At 40.3% G+C, this 25,886-nt stretch overlaps 1 protein-coding gene across 1 annotated transcript in view; it reads right to left on the bottom strand.

The window, feature by feature from the left end:
- The window catches only part of LOC101910783 (pinopsin-like), a 92,487-nt gene that overhangs the window by 63,057 nt on the left and 3,544 nt on the right, over positions 1-25,886 (bottom strand). The window contains exon 2 of the mRNA XM_055802962.1: positions 23,471-24,244. Coding sequence (XP_055658937.1) covers positions 23,471-23,822 — 352 coding nt within the window. The 5' untranslated portion in view covers positions 23,823-24,244. The remainder of the gene's footprint in view (positions 1-23,470; positions 24,245-25,886) is intronic.

The raw sequence follows: 25,886 nt of genomic DNA, 5'->3' as shown, positions 1-25,886 counted from the left end.
CCCAAGAACCAAGATGCTTTTCTGGTTATTACATATTTGAAGCAACAGTGAAAATTTTCATTATTCTCTACTCTTAAATCCTCACTGGACCTGGATGCTCCCTCTGCCATATCAAATTTTGTTTAACTCATATTTATCTTATATTGGAAGATTTTTATACTTGAGAGATATTCTTCTTCTAGGCAGGTTTTCATATTTAGCTGGTCTTAGTATTACCCAAGGAAAATCTATTTTCTACATGAACTAATAAAATGTTGAAAGGTTTCCTTGCTATGAAGTATTCAATTTTTAACATCTGCGAGCATTTTCAAATATTACATTGACTTTTATACATGTAAAAGGCTTTATATTCAAGTAAGAGCCCCAAAATAAGAGAAGCTTTGTACTTCTGCCCCATCAGCCAGATATATCTTCAGTTCTGATCACTCATATATGGAAACAACAGACAACCCTTGACATGACGTGATATTGCAGGTCATAACTTTATTTACACATACATCATATAATCAAGTTTTAAAATTATTTAGGTTAATATTAGAGATCTAGATGTCAGAGACCAGTTATATCTCCCAGTGGAAGGTTCAAAAATCTGGGTCATAAGACATTTCCACTCTCTTTTTCAAGGTTCAGGGTCCCATCCACCTCTACAAATCCTTATGGATTTGCATGGCAGATTCTTAGTCATGACTCAATGGGGGGTTTTTTTGGCTGTTTCCTATGTTTTTGTTCTCCTTGCAGCTTCCTTACAGTTCTTCATGATGCAACACTGGATGCCACTGGATATCACTTCCCAGGATTTATGACCAAAGGAACTTGGAAGAATTTAACACCATCTTTTCCCATGGTTTCCAGGCCCCTTCTTTTGGTCCTGTAAGATGAAAAACCTAAATAGACCAATGTCAGTCCACCTCTTTGCAGGATATTTTTTTCCATGATATTTGCCATTAGTAACAGCCAACTATGTAGTAGCATTGAGATCTACACTGCCAGATTCTTTGATTTTGAGTAGTACCTACTTCCAGCAAATCTGTTAGCAGGAAAGATGACCTCCAGAAGAATCCACAGCTGTGATCCATTTTTCCCTATTTAACTGTCAGCTTCTCCTATAGGCCCTTTGCAGGTGTGGAATAAAGGTGAGTCAGAGACTGCCCTGGGGATAGCACTTACCTATCCTGTATCTAGATACTTGTAGAGGGATGCAGGCAGTGGGTTAATTAACATTGACAATATGCAGCTGTGGCCTTGCCCCAAGGCAGTGGGTTGATTGACATGGATGATGTGCAGCTGTAGCTCCTTCCTGCTAAGTAGTTAAATAGTCCCGAGGCGTGTGGGGGAGGAGCAGTGTGGTCTGACCTCTGGAGGAAGGAGAAACAGCATGGACAGTAGAATCTGGCCAAAGGTAAAGCCTTGTTACAGCCTGATAGCTTGCTTGTGTTGTAGCGCATACCCACACAGGGCACAGTAGGATGTTCTCCCCAGGCACAGCATTTTTCTTCTCTTTCCACTACAAATCAGTGACTCGGTTCCTGTTTAGCTGGATGCAGGTGCAGCTATTCTGGCCATCCTGACAATTTGCTTTGTGTAGGGCTGGGTATCGCAAAGGACCCAGGGGCAAAGCAAGAATTATTTGCTGCAGTAGTATGTCTTATTTCTCAGGGGAAGAGAAGGTGAAAATGTGTGAGGAGAAGGCAACTTCTGATGAAAAAAACATCTTTCTTGTTACAAAAGCCTACTAAATTGTTTTCTGTATATTACTGCAAAGTCAGACCTAAAAAGTAGATATGCTTATGGCTGTAAAATGACACAGCTCCACCAAATTTTACTGGATGATACTGTTTAAGAGTCTAACTTTAAACCTGCTTTAAGGCTACACTATTTTAGTGGCAGTGGAGACTTTCTGATCATCTCCCAGCTAATCTGATTTCTTGCATAACACAGCTCTTGAAAGCCCTTGGCCATAATTCCTGCATTAAACACATATCTCAACATAGAAAAAAACCCCAGCGAGTTCTTCAATTACAGGCTCAAGAGCAAAGAATGTTCTGCTTTCTCCTTGCCTTCAGCCCACACTTACTTATCTCCATTTTCATAGCATTGCCTCTTTCCACGCTTTTATCTGCTTGACTATAGAGCTTCTTGCTATCAAAAACATTTACCTCATATAGGTGTCTAAGGCAAAAATCCAGTTTCTGTATTTGAAACTTAGGCCTCAGTATGGTGATATAGATCCATTTCTGCGTTTTTAGATGAGACCATCATGGACTAACAGAAAACAGGCTTGAGAACAAGAAATCCCTCCCTTCCCAGGTGAGTACCTTGCAGCAAGGCTGTATTATTGTTGCTCTACCTCTGAGGGCACAACATCCCAATTTTGACCAGGTGGTAGGTGAGATGTACTTTTGTTGAGAATATCCTACAGTCCTGGGGGGGGTGGTACCTAGAAAACCCAAATGGGGTGTTCAAACCTTGCCAGCTCAGGGCCTTGCTTCCTGCGTAGCTGCTGTAGCCATCAGGGTCTGTGGTCAAGTCTGGCTGCCAGCTCTGCCTGCTCGTCCCTGTGGCCATACTGCTGCCCAGCAGCTTCTTAGGGTGTGTATTGTCAGGATTTATAGCACTCATGTACACTTCCTCGTATTTTTGCCTGTTGCCTGACAGGAGAAAGATGCTCAGCTTATCTCACACTGTTATTTATGATGGATGGCTTTATGGAGCAGATCTGAAGATAACTGGCCATGAATGCAATATTGCTTGCTTTGAGCTGAAGAAAAGTCTTGTCTTTAACTGGCACAGAATTAATGCTCAGTTATTAAATTAGGACTATGGTAATGTCAGTCAAGAATAAACCAAATATTACCAATCAGACAGAACCACAAAAGTTGCTTTTAAATTATAGCAAATAATTTTTCTTCTCTGTACAGAAGAAAATTGGAGACTCTTAACTACGCATCTTGGCAGGAGCCATTTCATCCTCACTCACCTTTTATTATTGAGTTCCCCTGGCATGACACACAACGTTTTTCTCTGGAGGACAAGAACTGTGATGTATGGAACCCCAGACAACAAAAGTTCAGAAAAAAACCCAGTATTTTTTTGCCACAGTAAGACTTCAAGGTCTGTGCTATACCTGAATCTTTTAATAGCATTGAGATTAACACTACTCTGCATTGATTTCTAATGTTTTCAATACAACAAGGGAAAAAGAGGAAAGCACTGAAGGGGTAGTTCATAGGAGATATTAAAAGAATTCAATGTTCTTCACGTGGCTAAAATTTACTAAGCCAGAATAACTTTTTAGAAAAATTAGAAGTACTTAGAAAGAATGAAACTGATGTTTTGCAAGATACAGAAGGATGAAATTAAGAGCCAAAACTAAAAATAAACAATTTTTTTTTTTAAATAAAAGAAAGCTTTTTCCAACAGTGAGATACATTTGATTGAATTATCTGAGAGTAATCAAAACATCTAATACCCAGGTCAGGAAAAACCAGAAGCCACAAAGGCCATGGCAACCCTTTCTGTCTACTTTGTGTGACCTTGCGCAGTATACACAAAGTCACGTGATATGTCCTGACCCTCTAGGACCCAACACTGCAGCTCCATCCAACCTTGCTGATGATGGGCCTTTCACTTTAACACAGAAACAAAGACTGGACAAAACCAAAGCAGGATGCACACCAAGGAATAACCATGCTCTGATATTGCAGTAGATTATCAGCTTCAGTTTCTCTGTTTGCTAAGAATATCCTCAACTTTTTAATTTGAAAAGTGGGGAGGTTTTAATCTCACTCCTTTATCAATTCAATAGCTGAAACTTGGGGAGATAGCACTATCATCTGATCAATTTTACTAGATACACAGAGCTAATTTATTGGACTAAACCCAACATAATTTCATAACAAAGGCAAAAACAGGTTGTGTGTTCAGTATTTAGTTTGTCAGCGGGTGGAAGTGAAAAACAGGGATCAGTGTGTAACAGTGAATGAGCTGCCAGTAAACTGATTATTGCCTTGTCCTCTGCATGCCTTTCAATAACGCCCAGTATGATAGTCTCAATAATTTTTCCAGGTATTGAGGTTAGACTAAGAGGTCTGTTGTTTCCTCAGTCTTTCCTCATGCCCTTCTTGTAATACAGTTTGGATAAAATAGAATAAAGCTTCTCACTTTTCATTGTGCTACCTATTTTTGTTCATCAGAGTTTTCTCAATGTCATATGCATTTAACTGTTGTGGTCTTTGCCAGAAATCCTGCAGTTATCTCATATTCTTTCACGCCCTATCTATTGCAGTCACAGGAATTAGTGAGAATCTCAGCTATAAAACAAAAAGCAATTAAATACTTTGGAATTATGGCTGAGGAAGAGACTTCAATGTAATCTCCATAGTCTTAATAACCAGAAAACAAGTAAAAAAAATAATGTAAGTTATAAAAAGAAGAAAATAATTATAATTTTAAAGCTAATCACAACACTTAATGCCAACATTTCATTCTTATTTTGCACTAACATTTATGACCGGGTAGACTGCGGATATTAATTTCAGATGAGTCATGTTTTCTAAAATTGCAACAAAATTAAGTTCAGGAATTGCAAATCTAAATAGACTTTGACTGCAACAAATATTTAGGGCCTCAAGCTGGTACATAGGCAAGTAGCTCCATAGGAGTCAATCACAGTGAGAAATATAATTTGTTTCCCCACCATTTCATGCATATACAGGAATAAAGCTGAGGTTCTCACTGAACAGTACTGAAAGATGACATAAAAAATCTACAGGACTGTATTACAGGAACAAATAATTATTCAAAAATTAACCATGGAAATAAATTACTTTGAGACAAGCTGGGTGTGAGGCACAAACCTTTTCTACACAGCAATTAGTTGCAGTGAGTAGAGTGCAAGAAATTCAATTTCAAGCCATAAACCAAGACAGGCACTCATTTATAAGACTATCATCTGAGACATTATCTATTATTTACTTTTATTTAAAGACCTGTACATTTCTTCCTGGCAGCACAGCACAGAGTATGCTGTGAAGGACACAGCAAATCATTATGCTTTGTTCCTATGAGTCCCAGCTAAGAGCATTACATTTTCATATTAGTTTTTGCTGGTTTATGCTGATCACCGATGTAGTAATTGGAAATGGGATGCTGCTTGCTGATGGTTTGTAGGTTATGAAAAACTGAGAGTCCCAGAGATTCAGCCTACACTGGGTAAACATTGTGACTACTAATTTATGTATATTTGCCCTCTTAAAGCTCCCAAAGGTCATTATCCTACATCACGATTAGAGTCCTGAAGCATCACAGTTGCATGATGTAATGTATATCCTGCACAGTATTCTGCTTAGCAAGGACCAGGGGCAATGAAAAGAAGCCACAGGTAAGCTTAGGCAGATTGAGCTTGGAGAAATGCGATAGCATCATCTTTGACAAGACATTAATAGAACAAAACTAAATCCAAGCGCTCACTAAATCTAAGGCCAAGATGATTTTATCGCACCCAGTCTCCATGCAGGCTGATTTTACCCACTCACAGTCGCTCTCTCACAGCTTTCATTCAGTCACAGACACCCACAAACCCACAAGCACGAGAATCTGTGCTCAAGAGGTCTGTCCAGGATCTCTTGTGCAACAGGGAGAACGAGGGACTCTGGCTATCAGTTTGTCAAACCTCTTGCTTACAGGTACCTCCCTGGCAACAAAGTGGGTTTTGGATAGAGCTTTTACACATTTTAGGAGTCCACTGTCATTATGAAGCGATCCGTTGCTTACGAATCCTGCCCACGTGCACCTTGGTATGTGCCAGGCAGGGCTGCTGTTCCCTGTTTGCATTTCCTCATTTGGAAGGTACCTCTGCCTAGAACAGCCACCTGCATGAGCATTATCTCTGTCATGGCAAGCTGCCAGGGAAAGAAATGGCAGGTGTGATGTGCTGTACCCTTCATGCCATGCTCCTCTCAGTGAGGCGCAGGGTCTTCTACTGATGAGTTGTTGTGCGCTCTTATCAGCACACAGTCCTTCAGGTTTGCCCGAGTCAACACGCTCAGTTTTACCGCTGGGATCAGCATTCTTCATCACCTCCGCAGGCTGTTCTCACTCTTCTGTGGTTTCTTCAAGCGTTTACACCTCTCTCCCTTCACACAGTGGCTGTATCAATCTCCACGGCAGGTCCCTACACCTCCCCGCATCACTGCAGCCCATGGCCAGCCCAAACCCAGCTGCTGAGACCAGGCCAGGGCAAGACCCAGCTGTGAGGCTGCTCCAAGGCAGGGAACCAGAGTCTGCCTGGCCGCGCTGCTGCCCTAAAGCGTGGCAGAGCCCACTGAACACCCCTGGACATGCATCAGACTCTCTGCCAGCAAGGTGTAAAGTGCAAAGGGGAAATCGGGGGGACGCTGAGTGCTGGGGTTCCCACGCGCCACCTACAGACTCTGTGCTAATCCCAGAGGGACCTGCCAACAGCAAAGGTTAACCAACAGCAACTCCAGCCACCACCGCTTACATGTTTTGCTGAAGGAAGAGAAAACGGTGTTTCATATATTCACGAGACTCCATACATACACATGCGTGTACATAATACCTATTCCCATGAGGCAGCTTTAACATAATGTGCTGGTAAGGACCACATGTACCTGGAAGTGGGAGAGGAGCATGAACTGAGAGCCAGTGGGCTAGGACTCGCCAGAAGTTATCCCTTGCACCTCTCTTTTTCTCTTTTTGAAGCCAGGCTACCATGCAGTGGAGGACAGTGAACTTGGGAACACAGCGAGCAAGAAAGCACAGTGCTGCAAGGACATTTGCAGGGCTAGAAGAAGCATGCCCTGCTCTCCACTCAGAAATGCTGTGTTGGTAAATACCCAACATAAGCAGCAGGTAGGTTTCTCAGAAATGTTATGTGTCTTAACACAGCTACGTTCCCTTCTCTCTAGTCCCTGGGGTTTCAGCTGCTAAATCTGCTGCTCCATTAGCTGGAGAATATGCTAAAATGCTCTGTGGCACTATGAGTCAGAGATGAGATGTAAAAGGAAGAAAAGGTTTTTGTGACTAAATGCACACCAAGTTGGGAATATTGGGGAATTCTTCTACTGTTTCTTCTGGCTGTCATCTTTCATCACACTTGCCCGAGGACTTAGAGGTAAACACAGAACAGCAGTAAGAAACAGCCTTCAAATGAAGGCTCTTACTACCTCAATTGTAAGGTTTCTAGTTTAATTCCAAGTTGTGCTACCAAATGGTATGACATAAATATGTTATTGAGTTATACAAAACTAGCTTGATCAGTGATTCAGTGCTGTTTTCAAGGGAGATAACTTTCCTGGATTTAAATAAGAGAATTTCTATTAGTTCTCTAGAGAAATAAAATACTGCACACATGGAAATGAAACATAAACAATTTAAGCAACTTAAAAGACGTGACCTTTCCAACATATTTGCACTTTCATATCTCCTTAGAAGCTTCTCTGTAAACATACCCTAGTATCATTCCTCAGGGACTGTGAATGAGATACAGTTTGTAGGTCTAGTACTCACATGAGACATTTGGAAGCAGCAAGAGGGAGAAAAGCAACCAGCTCTCTTTCTAATAGTACCTTAATTTTCAGGTGAAACGTTGTCAGGTCTGGGCCAAAGCACCTTACCTAACACCTGCCACGACATCGGAGACTTTATCAGCATGCACATGGAGCAGGCCATCATACCATCAGCTCTGTTTCTATCTTTTAAGTACTAGTTATTGTAAATACTAATAAATGAAACTACTGGGCTCTGCTTACATTAAAGTCAAAACATTTCTTCCATAAAAATACAATAATTCCCACGACAGCAGGTGCTGTCATCAGATATTTCCTTGCAAGTGAGGAGATAAAAATACTATAAAGATAAAAGCAGAAACTTTCAAAAGCTGACTCACCAGGCAGAAGCAGAGGAGCATTTCTATGCTTTGTTGACCTGATCCCTGACCTCCTCACAGCATATGCCCTTTTGTAAAAAATCAGGAACTATTGAGGCACAGCATCACGGAGGAAGAAAGAACAAAACTTGTTAATTGTTAAAAAAAACACCCAACCTTAGTCCATTTTGCTTTCTAGCTCCAAGCCTTAAAGCACACACTTCATTCCTACAGTCAAGACAGAGAGAAACCTGTCTCATACACAGTCTCTGGTGAAGTTCTGCAGGGTACATAATCTTCTTGCATGATACTGGAATTGCCACGAGTGGCAATGAGGATGTTGACTGTCCTGCAAAATCTGGGGTAGGCAGCCCCCAATGAAACAAACACAGCTAAATAGAACACAGTTAAGTTAGTTAATGACTTCCACAGCCACTGGTGCTAGCGGAAAGGTCGCATCACATGAGCAAATCTGAGAGAGGAACAAGTGACAGACTGTGAATATGGAATTTCACAAAATCATTTTTATCAAGGGTTTTGGGCATTTTTTGAGCTCAGAAGCAGAAATTAATAGCTAGAGGGGACATAAACAGGTCTGGAGAGTGGTAGACATGCAATTGCTGCTCCTTCCTCGCCAGCCCCCACAATATTATCCATTTTTCCTTTTCCCTCCCAAACAAAAAAAGAGATACATATTTTCTGGGCCAAAATCCAGCTGCCAACAGATGTTGGCAAAAGACCCCAAACATTTCCAGAGTTAAAAAGAAAGCCCACTCAACTAAGAAGACTTTCCAGAGTTAAGATTAACAGACTCAAAGTGAGCACTGGCCTTGGTGGACAACCAACCAGTACTAGCCTGACTTTCTTGAACTTCACAGCTCAGTATTTACACCAGCACGTTAACAAATCATAATTGTTTTACAATATAGCAAAATCACAATGTGAATATAACAACTCCTGGTAAGTTCAGTGCTAGTATATAAATGATACGAATGCAGAGGAGTGCATGGATGGCTCAATAACTGACAGAAGCAGCTGAGAATGGGACATGCTTCCAAAACACTATTGGCTGTATTTGGATAAGCCTATTAAATATTTATGCAATAAACACACAATCAATTGTTAAAAAAATCTAAATATTCTTGCATTTGGTGACTCATATTCTCCTTGAATGCTCCCATGTATTAGTGATCAGCTCACCATTTCCTTTTGATTTTTAAGGCATTAAAAGAACTTCTACTTATTTAAAATTAAGAAAGTATTTCTCACAATCATTTGTTACACATTAGCAGTTACAACCAGGTTATAAATGCTGGCAGTCTAGGCTTTCAAAATACAGGCTACTTCAAATACCAACAATTCACTCTGAACAGAAATTAATACACCAGTTGCTACTTAGCTAATGCCTGCAATTATTTGTATTCTTTTGCTTAGATAACTTGTAGTCAGGAGTCCGTTTGAGCAGGCAGTCATTCCTTTCCCAGAAAAATTCTCTTCCTGCTTAATTCTAATGAGAGTCACAGTTTAACTCTGTGCTTGAAAGAAATCACTGTGAAATCACTGTTGGAACTAAGCCTGCTGGGACAAATCTGACAGCAAACATTCCAGGTCCTGTTCAGTAAATCTTCCCTGCTCTTTTCCCAACAGTGATTTCTCTGTTTCCTCCTTCGTATGACATACTCTTCCTTTCGTGTTTGGTGATACCTTCAATACAGACAGTACGTATTACCTTTAATAGTAAGGAACTCTGGTTTTTTCTTTTTTTCCCCCCTTGCTGAATTTTTAAATGTGTATTTGTTGTGCTTTAAGGGTGACCTTATTTCTTAGCTGTATCTTGTGATTTGATGTGCATCACTTAGTAGTAGTACTATGCTTTTCTGCTATGTTATTAATATGCCTATCCATCAACCAACTAACAACTACTCCTAGTGGCATAAACATAGCAAAGAATTCCCTTTTGGATCTCAGTGATAACAGCACAGTACAAAAAACAAAACAAAATAAAACAAAAACCAAAAAAAAACCCCAACGAATATTAATTTCAGTCCCACTTTCCATATGTTATGCAGGATCCCTTTGCATTCTGGAAAGCAGGATAGCACTTGCAAATTCAGCCTTCTAAACTGGCTGCTTCCATATCAATGTATTAATCCAGTTGCCTTAGGAAATCAAAATAAGAAATAATGTCAGCACTAGATGGAGCTCCTGTACAGCAACATCTCGAGAGAAATCTTTGGGGCTTGTGCACATGTGGAAAGTAGGAATGGGTGTACAGGGCTGGCGCAGTAGGAGGATGCTCTCAAGGCAGTCAGGTTCACTGCAGCATCCCTATGTCCATGCCCACACTGTTCTGAAGGACCCCCCATCTCCTGCCAGGACTACTCCTTTGCTTTCCAAACAAAAGGATCCCCAGGACCTGCCTTCAAATTGAGCATCTGCACAGATGTAACACATAGCATGTAATCTCAGGGGTTTTCTACATATGGGATATAGCACCAAGTAAGCCAAGAGGTGAAATTACAGAGTATTATCATCTACCAGTCAGGGAGCCACGTTTCCACCGGAGCACACCTAGCTAATGTCCTTCCTATGAGCCTCTGCTTTTTCACTGAATGCAACTGCTCATTTTAATAATAACGGTATATTTCTAAAGTTTTGAAAATTATTTTATAATCTGTGTTCTTCAGCAGTTACCATTCCTAGAGAGGGAATACTACAAATAATTACTGTTCTCAGTCAAGTTTCTGTCATAAAATCTAGTGGTCAAATTTGGTTTTTTATAATAACTAGCTATTAACCGGTAAATAACTAGTCATATCTGATAATATAAATGTAGGGTCAAAATACGCTGACCAGCCTTCACACTGCCCTTGGGCCAAGAATTTCTTGTGCAGTTTTACAGCCCAACAACCTGAAGTGCTATGGAGACGGGATGAAAAACTAGAGAAGGCTGCTCCTATCTCCATCCGAGATCACTTTGTTGGCTAAAGGATGTGCAGGGAGGAAAAGCAGTATTGTCCATTCCTTAACCCCTCAGAAGGACCTCAGAAGAGGAGATCTTTTGATACATCCATTAAGAGATGATTTGTAACTGATGCAGACAGAAATCCTTTGCAGTAAATTTCACCCAACTGATGAGTCTAGTCTGCAACCCTGGGTAGATTGGTGGAAATTGCACTAGAGAATATAGCAGCAGATGTATAAGGAGGTATGACATACTGGGACAAGCCAGCGTGGCTTGGAGGGAAGCCATGCCTTACTAATTCATTACAGGTCCTTGGCAGTGCTGTGCAGACAGGGTTGATACATTCAATAAAGCCTACTTGGATTTCCAAACAACTCTGACTAGCCCAAAGGCTGTTGAGGATACTAAGCCACCCTGCAATAACAGAAATCTTCACGTGGAAAAATAATTGATCAGAGGCAGGAAATAAAGGAGAAAATAATTAGTTTTCTCAGTGGAAACTCTGGCCAGCAAAGCCCCCTATGGATCTGTGCTAGGCCCTGGGTTATCCATCACATTAATAAATGATCTGGAAAAGATGGTAAAGAGTGAAGTTTGCTGATTATACGGCACTGAATAACTCAAAATCAACAAAAGCTGACTGCGAAGTACTGCAGAACAACCACATGAAACTGAGTCACTGAGCAGACGAAATGCAATACTGATGTAAATTGCCATATGTGGAGGAAAACAGTCCTAGCTTTAAATACACAGTGATTGTTTCTGACTGATTTACTGCTCTGCAAAGAGAGTTTTGATAGATAGCTTTATGCAAACCACTTCACTAAGCAGCAGTGCTCAAAGCAGCATTTAGAAAAGCAAACACCAGGGCTTATTAGAAAAGGAAAACAGAGAAAAGAAGAGAAAATGTGAAAAGGTAGATGGGGGAAGATTATTTAGTGTTTCTCATAATACAAGAATTGGGTGTTCAAACAAGATCATCATGTTGCAGACTCAGAATTAAGGAACAGGAGAAGGTTCTTTTCTTTGCATAGTACATGGTTAGTAAGTGGAATTCTTTGACATATTATATTATGCATACAAAAATTTTGCTGGGTTCTTGAAAGCAAGCGGCCTGGGAGAAAAATGCAGGGAGACCCATCAGACTCAAAAGTACTACTTCAGGGATGAAGTCCCTACACCACAAATCACAGGCTACTGGGACTATATACTGGGAAAATATCATTAGATGCTGAAAGTTATCCTAACTTTAAGTTTAGTGTTCTGGAAGCATAGCTGGGCAGCACATTTTTGAATGGCAAATACTTAGTATGTATATACACAACCCTTTGCAAGGTGCAACTATTATTTAGTTACTGAAATGACAAGAAGAAACAATTACCGCACAGTAAGAGGCCATTACCTGCTTGTATCTGCTATTAATATTTCTTTCCCAATGGTCTGAGTGCCCCCAACTCCAAAAAATATATTAACACTTGTAAACTTCCTACTTATTCTCATCCTCAAATTCCTTGTTAAACACCCCTTGATGCACTGACCACAAGAGAAAAGCTGTTACATGGAGCAAACCATAAGGTGGAATGGGTATTGCTGTTCTCACAAAGAATATTAAACTATGGCTTTGTCTTGCTTCATAACCTGCTTTCTACCCATTAGAAAAAGACCATTTAAATCCTGACTGGCATATTTATCTAGCAGCCTTTTATCTTACTCCTCTGATGCAGTCTTTCCCTCTCACAAGGATATTAAATAAGAATACGCTTTCAGTTTTAAGAAGTATATACAGTAGAACAATCCTCAACATCCTCACACCGCCTTTACTGGACCTTGGCCCTTTTTGCTGCCACACACTCTTTCTCTGAAAACTGAGCAGACCAAAACCAGAACAAAATTTGGCCATGTGGATAAATTAGGGCAAACTGCTGGGATTTGTTAAAAGACTGCATGGAGAAGAGCTGCTTTGTGTGTCATAGTCAGCGTATGGAACACCATCATACGCATCCAAATACCATGTAGATACTCCACCCTTTCATTTGATGAATTTGTAACTCCTCATCCCTACGATATTACTTCCTACCCTAGAACTGTTTCTAATTAACTCATGCTGATGGCCATCAGCCTCCCATGTGGCAGAGGGGAAGGCAGTGCTCCCGACCACCCCACGAGATCCCTGCTCTAGGATACTCTGCCTTGTGCTGCCTGCTGCGCCGTGTGCTAACAGCTTGCATAATTTCATTAGGGTGATTAAATGTGTCAGTGTAAAAAGGTCCCCCGGTAACTTTATAAACAGCTTGAATGCGGAACAGAAATTACCCACCAACTGTAAATTTGGCAAAAAATGATGCTTCAGCGTGCATATGCATGTAAGAATTAAGTCTAATGCAGACCCAACTGCATTCAACCATTGTGTGTTCTCATTTTTTTGTAATGAAAAGTTAAAGGGGATTATGTATGATTTTGTAAAATTCGTACCATTTCTTAGCTCAAAGCAAATCTTGCCAGATTAGTGTGCTATTTCAGTACTATCTCAGAGTTCTGTACTACACTCGGGCAACACCTAGATTCAAGCAATAAAATGCCACATTCTGAATTAACTAATGGTCTTGAATCTTAAAAATTTTTAAGGGTCCAAATCTAAGCAAAGTTTTACATTGCTTTTGATTTTTAAAGATGATCCAACTATTCCTTATGAAACATTTTCACAATCAAGTCTGCTTTTTTCTACCTTTTTTTTTTCTGATGGTTGTTTGGTCCTGAACAAACTTTTATCGTTATAAATCTCTACAAAAATAATTCAGCATAAACCAGTTTCCATCTATTGACTCACTTGAAACCTGTTTACTTTGATCCCTTCTTCCCACAGTTATCTACTATTTTTGCTCTGGATTGCATTATTGAAACCAATAGATACAATAGAACAATGCGGGGAGAAAGAAACAGAATGGAAAATACAACTGAAAAACAGCACTAGAAAATTAGCACGTAGTGAATGTCTGCTTCTAATAAATATATTTATTTATTAGACTGAAAATATTATATATTACACTGAAAAATATATGTAAAGATGTACAGCTTACCCCAGTGACTCACTAGCCTTCTGCATTTTGGCTGCTATGCTTTCATAAGAAACAGTAGGAGTTTGTTTCTGGCCACAGGATGAGATTGTACTTCCAACATATTGGCATCTGTCTGTGAAACAGGTTTAAGAAACTGCAAACAGGTGAAGTAACACAACTTTACCACAATTTGGAAAGACTTGCTGGCTGAAATTGCCCAGAGCAATTGAGCCTGATGCTGACAGCTGGCATGAGAAACCCTCAGCTGAAGCACGAGAAGTCTGGCACCGTTATAACACAGCAGTTTTAAAGCTGGTGCCCGCATGACCTTGAGGAGAAGCATTGCCACCTGGACCACTGAGGGGTGAGAGGGGAGTTGAGCAGCCCCAGGGAACCCAAGGCTTCATCCTTGCATGGGGTGACCCGTCGTTTATCTGCCTCCCCTGATCCGTGCTGGGCCAGCACAGCATGGGGGGAGAGAGGGGCAACGAGGTCCCAGCCACCTGGGAGTCAAAGTACAAGGCCACATCACAGAACAGTAATGGTGGGATCCCAGGGGGAGAAGTGGCTACCTGAAGTGGGGCTCCCTTCTATTCTCTCTCTGCAGGTATCAAATGTTCCCCCTGCCTCTAACCACTGTGGAAAAACTTACAGCAGCCAGAGGTCATTTTGGCTTAGTATTAAAAAACAAAACAAAGAAACCGCAACAAAACCAAACCCACAAACCTTGCAATAATAGGAGGCATTTGGATTATTTGAGCAGTGAATCGTTAGTTGTGAAATCAACAGAAGCAATGGTCTGCACATCAATAGAGGCTGTAGTTTATTAACTTAATAGACATTTACTGAATTTCTAGTTTCAGAAACAGTTTCTCAGCTAGTGTTGATACCTAGAAAAATATAGATGTAAACAGGATGGCTCCAGCTTTCAAAGAAGCTTACTTTTCCATGTCAGCACACTCTTCTAACAAACGACTGCAAATTATTTTCTCATCTTAATAGACTTTGCTGATCAGAAAAGTGGCAAACACACTAACAGGAAAAAAAACCCACCTCAAACTAAAACCTCCTAGTGATTACTTTAGGAGTGAAGTATTGGCCACAGCTGTGAAAAAGGAAGCAAAATGAAGTTGATCGTTATTACCTGTTATTATGTCATTATCTGGAACTATGCCAATGGTCCTGTATCCCTTTTATCACTGAAAAGCCTGTAAGTATTCATTTGCTTACTAAACTGGAAGATGTAGCGTTCTGCTTAAATGCTTCCTAAAAAGAAATGGACATAGAAAATGAACGTCATCAGTTAAGAGAGAGCCACTAAATATAAAACTTGGATTTAAATAGCCAGAGGTAATATCCTCTCTCTAGTATACTTCTGGGACTACACGAGAAGTTTAAGCGTTTTCAAAAGATTATGAATTCTGTTCAGGTGTGGGAACACGCAGATAATATTAAGAGATACTAGAGACTGTTAAACACGTAGTTAAATAGAAAATAATCTAATAGCCTTTCACAAGCAAAGTCCATCGCTCTTTAATATACTTTCTTTGATTGAACATTGCTTATTTACTGTGCTCTATTTTATTTAATTTTACCCACCGAGGGACCAGAAACCCAGCTACATTTTAATAACACATTTCTTCAGTGTGTGGCCTGACTACCAGCACAGCTGGTTTCTGCTTTTTCCTAAAGTAATAGAAAACTGACATCAAGCATAGTGTTGCCTGGGATAATATCACGATGCAGGATTAGGGAAAAGGGCCTGCAAATGATTAAACTTAACTCTGACAGAAATGCAGTTCCATCATCTCCAACACAGCTTACAGCCATGACCTTTTAGACTCATCCACCATCAGGAAAATTTTGCAGGAAATCTGATGTGGTCTTTGCCTTAAAGCTCTTATTCCAGGTCTCTATATAAAGTGATGCTATTTGTGTACTTCCTTGCATAAAGTCCTTAGGGCTCTGCAACATGTGGCCATAACGTAAAGGAATGTTCCAAAACCAAAGGTACACAACCAAACAGTGAGCATGGCTGCTCAGTAAGGAAGGGTCCAACACCGGCAGAAATTTGTAGTCACTTGGTCACTTGCACACGCACAGAAACAGACTTTGGGCATGGGCAGAGCATTTTTCTACATGGACAGCTGACAACTATGCACAAAAAGTGGCAAAGAAGTTACTGATTTCCTTGACAAGAACAGCATTCTGTCCTGTTCCTCTTTCCAGGGACACTCTCACAAGTTGCTGTCCACCCTTCGCTGTTGGTACCTCTGCATGCTTTTTGCTCTTTTCTTTTGGTCAGGCATTAGGAAAATAGACTCTGGGTTATCACACAACAAAACACAGCATAACACATTAAGGGTGGCGGCCAAGGGAAAAATGATGACTCAACCTACACATGGCTGCATGGGCAAGCTGAGGGCACCTGGGGGTAAATGACCTGTTCAGAGCACACTCCAGCTCCTGTTTGAGCCACATGCTTACATTTCAGCTGTGCTGGAAGCTGTGAGGGGCGAGGATGAGGAAAGTGGGTGTTAGGGAGCAGTGCACCCCACAGGCCCACTGCGGTGTGTCATGGAGATGGGGCTCATCTGGGGCTGCCTCGACCAGGGAAGAGAAGTAACCATGCCTGCTAATACAGACAGTGACTGCACACCACAAGGTCCAACCTAATAGTGTTAGCATTGACGCCCATAGCCTGTAATGACTCAAAAACACAGGCAAACGGTGATACCTTAGGTGATGCTCTGTTGTAATGCAGGCAAAACCTTCTGTTACCCTAAACTGGTGTTAAAGCACCTGCCAGAGTGAGGTCTCTCAAAGTATGACATTAGGTCTTCCATTTCCACTGTCTCTATATGGCGTGATTCCCTCTTTGTCAGGTTTTCCAAAACTTTTGCCCATGCTGACTTCCTGCTTCAAGCTCTTGAACACAGAAGCCCAATACTTGTGCTCTACAAGTTATCTGTATGAGGAGCAGACAGCGTTTTCCCTACATGATGAATGTGGGATCCTAAGCTCTGAAAGAGGACTTGGGCACCTCTTCATGGAAACACAAAAGATGTCTTCCATATACTCACTCTTGGACAACTATTCCAAGTGATTTCAACATTGCACAGTGTTTAATGCCTATAGGAACTAGAAATAAACTAAGAAATAAACCAAACACTCCGGAAAAGGACACTGAAGTGGGGAGAGAATTATAAGCAAAAGCAAGAAAATGACAGAAAGACAAAAGAAGCAATAAGCACCCATTTGTGAGGGTCACCTCCTGACTCCAGAGGAACAGAGCAAATATCTACCCCTGAGCCTGGGCTCCTTTCATAGCCGATGGAGATAAACTGGTGCTTGTAGAGCACAGCTCATATCACCCTGAAGAGAACATCTCAAATACGTCAGAAAATTTGCATGCTGGCAGTACAAATTTGTTTTTCTATTGATTATAAAAGAAGCCTGGGGGACTGGAAAAAGTCTGGTTTTAGTCAGATGATTCCCATCTGTCTCTAAGGCGTTCAGCATTTCGTTTTCCCATGTAAATATGGCCCTCAGAAATGTATTTAATAATACACCACTGCCCCACTGATTAATTATTTAAATGAAAAGAATAGCAGGTTAACTGCAGCTTCCCTAGAGAGGGGTTGCCAAAGAGGAATTCAGATTACATATCTCCTGAATGAGTACTTTTGTGTTTCCATTTACTAACCATTCTAACGCATACCAGGTGCTTGATATTAAGGGGGTAAATTAAGGACAAAACATGGGTTATGGCATTGTATTAAAATAAATACAATGCTTTTAAGCCCATCCGAAGTCCACTGGAAAAGGAGCTACCCATGTTCAGCGGGCAGGTGAGAAGCTGCTAAGAGTGGTTTTGCAGTGGGAGGTGAGTACTTGCTGTATCAGAGCTCAGAAAACTTCAGGCTTGAGTTTTTGCAGGATCGAGCCAAGGGGGATGATGTCTTTACTCCCAGAAATACAAGTGCCTTCTCACAGAACAGCCATTCATTTCACCTGAGGTCTCAACTGCATCTTCATAAACAGTGTGTTTCCAGTACATTAGAAGTCTGTACTCTAAATTTAGGTACCTTAGTTTAGTGCAGTGAGTCTAAGCCACAGCACATAAAATCGAGGTAAAAGATCAAGAAGAGAATCATTTGTTTAAAGTCACAAGGCAGCTTAAGGTCACAAAATCATGAACAGCTCCATGCCTTATTCAGTGTGTTCTCTGGCAGTTTCCAAGGGAATAAATCAAAAACTGCTTTAATGTGACCAAAAAGATCACCTACCCATATAGTTGCATTCCATGGGGTTTCTAAAAAGATTAGTTTTAAAGTCCTCGTTTAGATAGGACCTTGGTTCATCAACAGACATTAAGACACATATACATGCTTTACTTCAGTTAGAAGAGGTTTCAGATCGTAGCCCTCTCCTGCATCCAGGACAGCCAGGATGCTGTGCAGGAAAGCATGCCTTGAATCGCACAGCTTTCACATGGCATAGAAATCTCTGTGTCCTCCAGAATAGTGATATTCACTTACATAACACTAATCTGATTTAATTTATTTTTACAATGAAATATTGGAATCAACCTCTTGGGCAAACTGCCAGGTAATTTTAACTACTGTGAAGGTTGAGGAACAGAAAACAACTGCAGACATCTGAAAACATGAGCTAAGAATTCAACAATCACAAAAATATCCTTGCTAGTGATGTGCCTTGAAACTTTTCCAGCATTAGAATCTAGTATTGGATTTCCTGAGCTAAAGAAAACTTTGTCTTTCCCATATGTATTAATCTATTTAATATTTAATCCTGATGTGGCATAGCATAAAGTAGCAATTCTGAAAATGAACTCCAGAAGTCATCTGAGCCCAAATTCTTCCTGTCCTACATGTCTGGGAAGTCTACATTAGTTCAAGTATCTTGGGAAAAGATGAAATGTTTCTGAAAGTTTTCATCTCATCAGAGATTTGAAGTATTTAATAAGGCACTGGAGACATTATGTGTGAGATAGCCAAAGCTGCATAACGAACTTCACCTTAGGATAGCGTATCTCTTTGCGTATATATGATCTCTATGGGAGTGTGTTAGTAAATAATGTATTTTCTCCTAAATTAAAATCTAATGCTTAATCATTTCATGATATATTTATCAGTTTGTGTTTCAGCTTGCTTGCAAAGTTTATTCAGAGTTCAGCAGGGAAAATGTGTCCTGTCCCTGTGTCCCTTTCCATGTTTGCTTAAAAGTATAACCATGAGCCTGTCAAACCATGGCTAAGTAGTGGGTAATGGGAGCAAATTTAGCAAATCCATCCATTCCCCAGCTCAGTGACATGTGCACTTTCCACTGCAGTGACCTACTTGACAGAGCTGCAAACATGCACAAGCATCAGGGTAAAATCATTTACGCTGGGAACAGCCCATGCTGTTCCTCCTCTTAGCTCCATCCCTAATGCCCCCCCAGCTCAAGACCAAACAGCTTTAATGCTTCCATAGCAGGTCTCATGGTATCTAATGTTCTCCTTAAAATCCCTATTACCTGTTTCTTGATCAGCATCTGTACTTCCCATTAGCTTCTGAAACTTGTGCTTTCTGCAAGTGGTTTGAAACCACAAAGCAGACATGTGGAAAGCAGCAAATAAAATGAACACCTATACTTTGCCCATATTTTTTTCCACCCATACATTGTCCATATTTTTTTCCACTGTGCCCATAGCAACCCCCTGGTGCTGGTTATTGGATCATGGTTTTTAAGTGCCTGGGGTAGGCAATGGATTGCCCAGTAAAGAACTTATAGCTCAATTCCACAGAAAGCACCATGAACGTACATTGCCCTGTTGATATTGCTGGGAGGAGAATCAGATCTGCTTTCCAGATCACCTCCCAGGGTAACAGTTATGTGATTTTAAAAAAGGTAAGACACTTTAGATTAAAAAAAAAAAAAAAAAAAAAAAGTGATGTCTTATCATGCATTTCCATTTGAAACAAATCTCAGCTTCCTACTTTCACTGGCTCAGGTTTCATCCAGGTCACAGACCTGGGGGATAATACCTTCATGCTCAATTTGGTTTTAAACAGGAGGAAAGAGGCTCTCATAGCATCACAAAACAAAGTGGGAGGGGAAAAAATAACTACTAAACCCATGAAGATACAGTGCTTCTCAGAAGCCTTTTAGAAATTACTTGTATTTAAAAATATTTTAACAGTTTACCTGTTGGTAACCAGTTTACATGTTGGTTAAACAGTTGGCCTAGGTGTGTTTTACACATCACCAAATACTCACCAAATTATGAACTTTAGTTGCACACTCACAATTTCTTCATGATTTAGGAAAACACTGCAGTTAAAAAAAAAAGGTACATACTTCCACTTGGTACATGAGAGTGCAGTTCTACTGCAGCCAGTGAACTTACCGTAACATCATCTGAAATCCTGGCCTATACTGATGTTTATCCAAGTAGGATAGGATCTACCCCATGAGAAAAAAAGGAAAAGAATATTGAAATGTTTATTCTTACAAAGCTTGATGTTGAACTTCAGTTCTTCTTAATTACCTTTCCTACTATTAGGACCATCCCTCTTAGCCTTGACGGGCCAAAATCAGACATAAGGCACAAAGGAGAGTAAGCTAATTTTTAGCAAATAGAAAGTATATATATTTGTTTTAAGAACAGCTAAGAAAGTTTAAATAACACAAATAAATGTTCTCCTCCCAGCCTATACAGTTTTGCCATTTTTGTGTTCTTACATGCTCCTTTGATACCACAGTCTCATACAGTATTTTGTAGTCTTTGAAGCTTTTGCTCTTATGTTTGTAAAGCTAGTCAGCTGTGCCACTCACAAGGTAGTCACTGTGAACAGGCCAAAGGCTATAACCCAAATTGGACTGCTCAGGTGTCAAACACTCCTCTTGTTGACAAAAAGCTTCCTTATCCTCAGTAAATACACTGCACAGATCAGTGAGGTCTTAAGATACCTGCTTGTGACACAGAATATACTTGATTTTCTGCCTCTTGAGTTTCTGAATCACTTTGATAAGTTCTATACAATTTTTCCAAAGTTCACAGAAAACAAGTAATCCTACAATGAATGAGATGCTATTTGCTTTTTCTTTTAGCAAGAATACCTGCAAGTCTCAAAAAAAAAGCTCACAACTCTCTCATGTCACTTTCCAGTCGCCGTAAAAAAAAGAATAAACCATTCTACTCAACGGAGCCTTGTTGAGTCTGTGATGTTTACAGCACACGCTAAATGCAAAACCACCAATTTGTATACCTGAGCATTTTGTTTTCAAGTGCTATGAAGACCTGGAGAAGCCATCAACACACTACACACCTACAGTAGCTCTTTTTTAGCACACTTTGGAGTACAAAAATTCAACCTGATTAATAATGGTATTGATCAGCAGATATAATCTGTCCACAGAGACATAGAAATGTTAGGCAACCTGCTACTCTTATTTGCTTTTACTTATGTCATTTTCCACTAAACATTTTTTAATTACAACTGCAAGCAAACTTCTTCAGCATGCCCTTTATACACACTAGTGAAAGAAAAAATGTTCTGAATGTTGCAAGACTTCAAGAAAAAAATTGAGAAATAATTTTTTTAACACTATAATGAGAATTTTCCATGGGCACGGTTCAATAACTACCTGCATTTAGGCTGCCTCAGCTGCCCAGAACACTGCTGACAGCACCACCACCACTCAGAGGAGCTGAGGTCACCTTTGGCTTTCTGGGTTTTGTGGTTTTGTTTGCTTGCTTGTTCCTTAATGATCTAATCAATTTTATGATGATAGCAGAAACTCTCACATGAACACAGGTATCATTATAGCACAGAAATCTGCACTCCCACAATCCGTCTAATGTAGACAAAAGATCTGACTTAGGAGAATTATTCCATAAGCAAGTCACCCCAGGAGAAACTTACCTGTTTACTGGTTTAATTCCAGTTACCGTATCTGACAGAAGCCAGCGGGCTCAAAGGGCACCTTCAACATAGTTTTGTTCTAATCCCTTAAACATATACTTTTTTTTCTCGTCCCTTAAAATGTTATTAGCCCAGCCCAGCCCTAAATAACAAAAAGGAAGCTAAATCAAAGGATGGAGAAAAAGCAGTCTTAACCTGTTTCTCCCTGAGAAGACTAGTTACTGAAGTATTCAAATTCATGAAATTCACAAAAATAGAAATGAACCGTGGGAGAAGGCACATCATTGTGCTCTGCACAAACCAAGCCAAAACCAGCCAATATATTGTTGATAATGGGGTCTCTTTTGGGGTGGCCGAAGTGAGTGCTTTCATATTGTAGAACACTGCTAACTCCTGAGAGCTCCCCTGGGGCAAAGCAGCAGTTCCCCGGGGGAAGGTACCAGGCTGCGCTAACTGTCATCAGTGGAGCACACATCTAAGGAAGGGAAGGGTACCAACAGCTACATCACTGCAAACATCAAGAGCTTATAATTCAGGCAGAAAATGTGGATTTGGATCTGCAGCCCGACTCTACACCAAGAGCTGTGGGAGCACTTCTTGGGCCAAAGTGCCTGCACAAGACACACCACAATTCCAGCGTGGGAGAACAGCCAGCGATGCACTCTGTCCTGGCCTGGTGGCCTCGAGGCACCAAAGCAAGGACATACAGCAAGAGGGAGCGAGCCAGGTCCCCCAGTCTGGATGAAATAAGGATCACATCTAGATGTGCACCCACAGGCTGGTTTATGCTTTAGTGGACCTTTATTTGAATGTAGTAATAAGTGCAGAAAGGGTCAGTGCTTGGTAATGTAATTCTTAAAACAATGGGTTACCTTGGAGGGATGAAGGTTGCCCTCTGACTGTGCTTTTTCCTTTATCTTTTTTTTTATAATTAAAATAATTTTCAGTTAAAACACTCAAATCTAGCAGTTCAAAAGCCTGATGCAGGATAAGTTTTGTTTGGACAGAAGAACACTGAACACTTCTTTATCACGGCTTATGCACACTGAATATTTCCAACTAAGTCCTATGACTTAATTCACTATTGAATCTGCAAACATGTAATTTTAGACTAAAGATTTTGCTTGGGGGGAGAACAGAAAGAATCTAATGATGAAAACTGTCATTATTTGGGACATGAGAGAATTCATATTATAGATTGATAGATAATTACAAATGGTAAATGGAGTACATTCAAGAGGCTCTGTTCAAGGCAGAAGCAGCACTACAGGGCCTGTAGCTCAGCGTTGGCACAGATTTTCCTGAAAAAGAGGGCAGTATTATATATGTTCATAACAGGCAAGCTCCTTCCAGTGGCTTGCCTCTTTCTAGATGCCATTTTTAGCTTTTAAAAACAAGCAATTTCAAAAAAATGGGTATGTTAAGAAACACTTATCAGATCTGTGCTACTCTTCCACAAAATTTTCTGTTGAAACATTTTAAATGAGATATTTCACTTGTCTTTGACCGTAACAAGGTAATCAAAGCATCCGTTTGCTATAGAGCAGCAATGAGCTCACTGATCCAAGTTGCTTCACACGCCAGTGTTCAAAAGAGTAAGATAAGAGAATTATCTCTGAACTCTTACCAAAGCAGGAGTTGACAAAGCCATACCACCTACAACCATGCTCCCCTCCGATCCATTTGCCATGGATGTTAGATGCAAAACTGAGGGTAGTGCCTGAGATGCACACTAACATGTCACTGATACTGATGTTCAGGAGGAGCATGTTGACCGGGTTACGGAGAGTTTTAAACTTGCAGAAGAGGATGAGGACAATCAAGTTATTCATGAAACCAAAAAACAAGATAAATCCAAGAAAAACAGCCACTACTGTGTACCCACTTCGTGCGAGTCCAGCCCTTGGCTCAACAGGATCTGTAGGTGCACCAAAGCTCAGGTTGTATGTCCAAGTGCGGTTCATTTTGGACTTTGACATGGATCAGTGAGGGCAGAGACACCAGGTGCCCTGTGCTGATGTTCTCCAGTAGTTTACCAGAGGCGTCCCTCCATCACAGGTCAAATCATCTCAGCAGCCTTGTGATCTTCACTCAGCTGATACCTCTTAAATGGTTATGCAGGTACGAAATACTGTATTGCAGCACAGGAATATTTTCTTGCACTGTGCCTTTCCAGTGCTCACTCTGCAGCTAACTCCAAGGCAGCAGAAGCAAGTAAACAATCACCTCAAATTCATCTTTGCAATTTAAACTCAGGATCATATTAGATGATCTTTTTTGAGGCTCAGAATGAAAGGCATCTTAAAAATGTGCTTCAGCATGGTGTCTTCCTTCAGAGCAAATGGGCAGTCCTTTCATCAACGGGCAGCTACTGTTGTTTCCTCTGACAGTGGGTGTCTTTCTGAAAGCACAGAAGAAAACAAATGGTAAAAAACAAAACAACTCCTTCCATACCAAGACCAAAAAGTAGGTACACTATTTACTAACAGTTCTTCCCTTTTCGAACAGTGACAAATATTTCTGTCTTTTCAGTTTTCTCTCTGATTTTCAACAGAAAATTCAGTTTGTTGAATTTCCTTGGCTGTTCTAAAGTTGTTCCCTCGTTCACAGTTTAGCATGGAGAAGGTTATTTGTACCTTCCTAGCAAAGTTCCTCAGGTGAGACAATCCATGGTAAGACATAATTCTTGCAGTAGCTTCCAGAGGAAGAACTCTATCTTCCTCCACATTAAGTCAATCCATACAAAGCAAAAACTTCAGTCTTGGCTAGACCTTAATTAAAATGATGGATATGTTAGAAGGAGAAAGTATTTCTTTACCCACAAAGAATAATTTCAAGTACCGACCCTGAAGCCCTCATGCTTACGAAGGTTGGCAGGGCTGTGATACCAGTTTCACTGCTGCCACATTTACCAGCAGACAGATGTTCCCCTTCATTATTTATAAAGCAGCCAAACACCCAAAGCCTCACATCTCTCACCACAGACATGAATTTGTGTATCTGCACACAGTGAATAGACTCCGTGTATATTTTGTGAAGCAACAGCAGAGTGCTTAATGTGGATGTGTAACCGCTTAGCCAGCTTTCATGGTTGCAGGCAAATTCTGCACAGACATTTCAATAAAAACAGAGATGGATATATATGTGTAGGAATTTCAACTCCTTGGTGCAAAATACATGAAACCCATAGTCTGCTGAACTACAAAATATGAAAACTTTTATTTCATGACTCATGCATCCCTAGAATGATTATGCACATTTTAAAATGGAGCATCCTCTGTGTTACTCCTAACCACTTCTTTTTGGAACTTGTAGGAAAAGATGTGTTAACCAACTGGAAAAATGGGAGCTCAGAGTTTACTGAAGACAGAGGTTGTTTGGGTTTTTTTCCTTTATCATATCTTTTTGTCATGGTAAACATTTGTAAGTATTTCTTGTTACTATTTCCTTACTTTCACAAACTCACTGTGCTAAATACATCTCATTAGTGTGGTGATTTTGAGCTCTAATGTATACAGTCTGTCTTTACTTTCTCTTCTGATGAGTAAATTATGTACACTTTGCAGATGTTCAACTGTTTGGTCATTGACAATCTGAAAGGCTGATGCTTACTGTTTTTTTCCCCATTTAGGGGGGAGGTACACGGTAATTTAGATTGGTAAGGGTCTCGGGCAGCATATCTAAGAGAAAGAACATTTGAAATCCTCTTTCTACCATTTTGAAAAAAAATTAACCCCTTTCCAATTCTGGTTGCAGGTTATAGAAGAAAACTAACTAGGAGTAACTGTCAATATATTTTATATTTACTCATAACTGTTTTTAAAGGAACAGAGTTAAAGTTTAGTGGAATAAAACCCAAATAATCTAACAACCGAATAAAAAATATGATGCTGAGCATACCTCAGTCACCAATTGCATGACTGAAAAGGCAAATAGCTGTACCTTATTTTGGTAGGCAAAAAGCATCATGGCATCGTGCTGACGGAAAGCTTCAGAAAGAAGAACTCACAGGAAAACAAGATGTACAGTGAAATAAACTCAAT

This window comes from Falco peregrinus, chromosome 4, assembly GCF_023634155.1.
Source record: "Falco peregrinus isolate bFalPer1 chromosome 4, bFalPer1.pri, whole genome shotgun sequence".
Taxonomy (NCBI): Eukaryota; Metazoa; Chordata; class Aves; order Falconiformes; family Falconidae; genus Falco; species Falco peregrinus.
Note: the sequence above shows the minus strand (reverse complement) of the source record. Positions and strands in the feature narration are given on the sequence as shown.